Here is a 2019-nt window from a genome sequence, read left to right as displayed (position 1 = left end):
GTTTTGGGGAAAATCCTACTAAGTAGTAGATCGTGATTTTTTCACCTTTTGGGCCGGGTATTTTCTACGTAAAATACTTGTGTTCTTTACTTTTTGCATTTATTATTTCTGCAATAGTCGTTTAAGGAACACATAGAAGAACTAGGTCCTTCTATAATTTGTGCACACGAAAATTGGACACCATACAAATCATCACCCTTTTGTGTAACATTGAAGTATAAAACATCAATTGGTATCAGAGCGAGTTATCCTTGAACATGCTTACATCTCAGGAGAAGATCAACATGAATGCACCACCTGGAAACTAGGAAGGGCAATCCACTACTAGGCTACCACTCTTTAATGGCCAGTACTACTCTTGGTGAAAAAACAGGATGAGAGATCACATTATAGGAGAGTACTACGAGCTATGGGACATTGTCACCGATGGTCCATTGGCTACCTTGAAGAAAAATGGTTAAGTAGTAGATGTGCCAAAGACAAGAGCTGATTGCACTATTGAAGACTTGAGAAAGTGGGAGAAGAATGCTGAAGCCAAGAAATGGCTTATTTATGGACTTAGTCCAGATGAGTACAACAGAATCCAAGGCTGTAGCACGTCTAAGCAAATATGGGACACACTACAAGTGGCTCATAAAGGAACACCTCAGGTGAAAAGATCCAGAGGAACTCTACTATACTCTTATTATAAGAGTTTTGCTATGAAAGAAGGAGAAACCATTCAAGAGATGTATACAAAGTTCATTACACTGACAAATAAACTGAAATCTCTTGGAAGGATTATTCCTGAAGAAGAAAGGGTCGAAAAGATATTAACTAAAGTATTGCCTATCACTTGGGATAGCAAAATCACTGCCATCTAGGAATCAAAGAATATTGCCACTCTCCCTCTGGATGAATTGATTGGAAATCTTACTGCCTATGAACTTAGGAGATAGACAATGAAGATGGATGTACCTAAGAAGGAAAGAAGTTTGGCTCTCAAAATCACTGAAGGTTCTGATCTGGAAGATGATGAAATGGCCATGCTCACCAAATATTTCAAGAAGTACCTAAGAAGAGGAAAGGGTTCAAATCAAAAACTCATGAGAAATGAACTAATGATGGTTGCTACAAGTATGGAAAGACTGATCACCACATCAAGAACTGTCCTTTATGGGAAATTGAGTGGAAGAAGTTGGAAAGAGCTGAATGAAGGAATTGGAAGAAGGAACAGGTTCAACCCAAGAAAAGCAATAGCAAAGGATCAAAAAAGTCTATAGTCGCTGCTTGGAGAGATAGCTCAGATGATGATGATGATGATGAACGAGCACTTATGGCTATTGGAGAATCTGATGAAGAAGCTGAGGTAAGTGTTTCTCATCTCAAAGACAAGATTAAATTTTTTTCTAAGGAAAGGTTATTTGAGTTGCTCCTAGAGCTAATTGATGAATCTGAGGATATAAACAATGAAAAGGAACAACTATCAAAAGAGTGTAGTTTTAAAAGCTAAGTGCAAAAACCTGGAACTTAGGGCTTGTGAAACTGAAAGTGAAAATGCTGTGTTGAAGAACCAGGTTCATGAACTTGACACTACTGTCCTAGAGCTTAGATATGAAAATCTAAAATTGAAATTAGGAACAGGTGAAGAGACAGCTAATCACACACAACTCACTTTAGAAGAAAATATAGGAAAAATGAAAGATGAGTTGTACAAAAAAGATGAGCAGATAAGAATTCTAAAGGAAGATCTGAGCAAGGTCAAGCATGAGCTAGACAGAACTTGTAAATGGAGAAGGTCCTCCGATGCACTTTCATGGCTACAAGAACACCATAGTAGAAACAAAAGAGGACTTGGCTTTGGGAAACCTGCACCCAAGTGGGATCCCAAAAGCAAGTACCTCACACTTCCTGATAATAAAATTTGCACACACTGTGGTAAAACTGGTCACTATAAAAATGAATGCACTGCAAAAGAAAATGCATGTTCAAAGAACAAAGAATTTGTTCAAGAGAAAAATAGGCTGCCAAGCTGGGCTA

At 38.0% G+C, this 2019-nt stretch overlaps 1 protein-coding gene across 1 annotated transcript; it reads left to right on the top strand.

Annotated features, from left to right (window-relative positions):
* Window positions 1-374: 374 nt before the first annotated feature.
* On the top strand, window positions 375-863 carry LOC142162066 (uncharacterized). Its single transcript, XM_075218371.1, has 2 exons — window positions 375-456; window positions 505-863. Exons 1-2 carry the CDS (start codon window positions 375-377, stop codon window positions 861-863), a joined length of 441 nt encoding a protein of 146 aa, XP_075074472.1.
* Window positions 864-2019: the final 1156 nt, after the last annotated feature.

Source organism: Nicotiana tabacum, chromosome 7 (assembly GCF_000715075.1).
Source record: "Nicotiana tabacum cultivar K326 chromosome 7, ASM71507v2, whole genome shotgun sequence".
NCBI classification, from domain to species: domain Eukaryota; kingdom Viridiplantae; phylum Streptophyta; class Magnoliopsida; order Solanales; family Solanaceae; genus Nicotiana; species Nicotiana tabacum.
Note: the sequence above shows the minus strand (reverse complement) of the source record. Positions and strands in the feature narration are given on the sequence as shown.

Coding starts and splice junctions, on each gene's coding strand:
- LOC142162066 (XM_075218371.1), top strand. CDS start 375: ATGAGAGATCACATTATAGGAGAGTACTACGAGCTATGGGACATTGTC. Junction 457..504: donor GGCTACCTTGAAGAAAAATG/GTTAAGTAGTAG, acceptor GCACTATTGAAG/ACTTGAGAAAGTGGGAGAAG.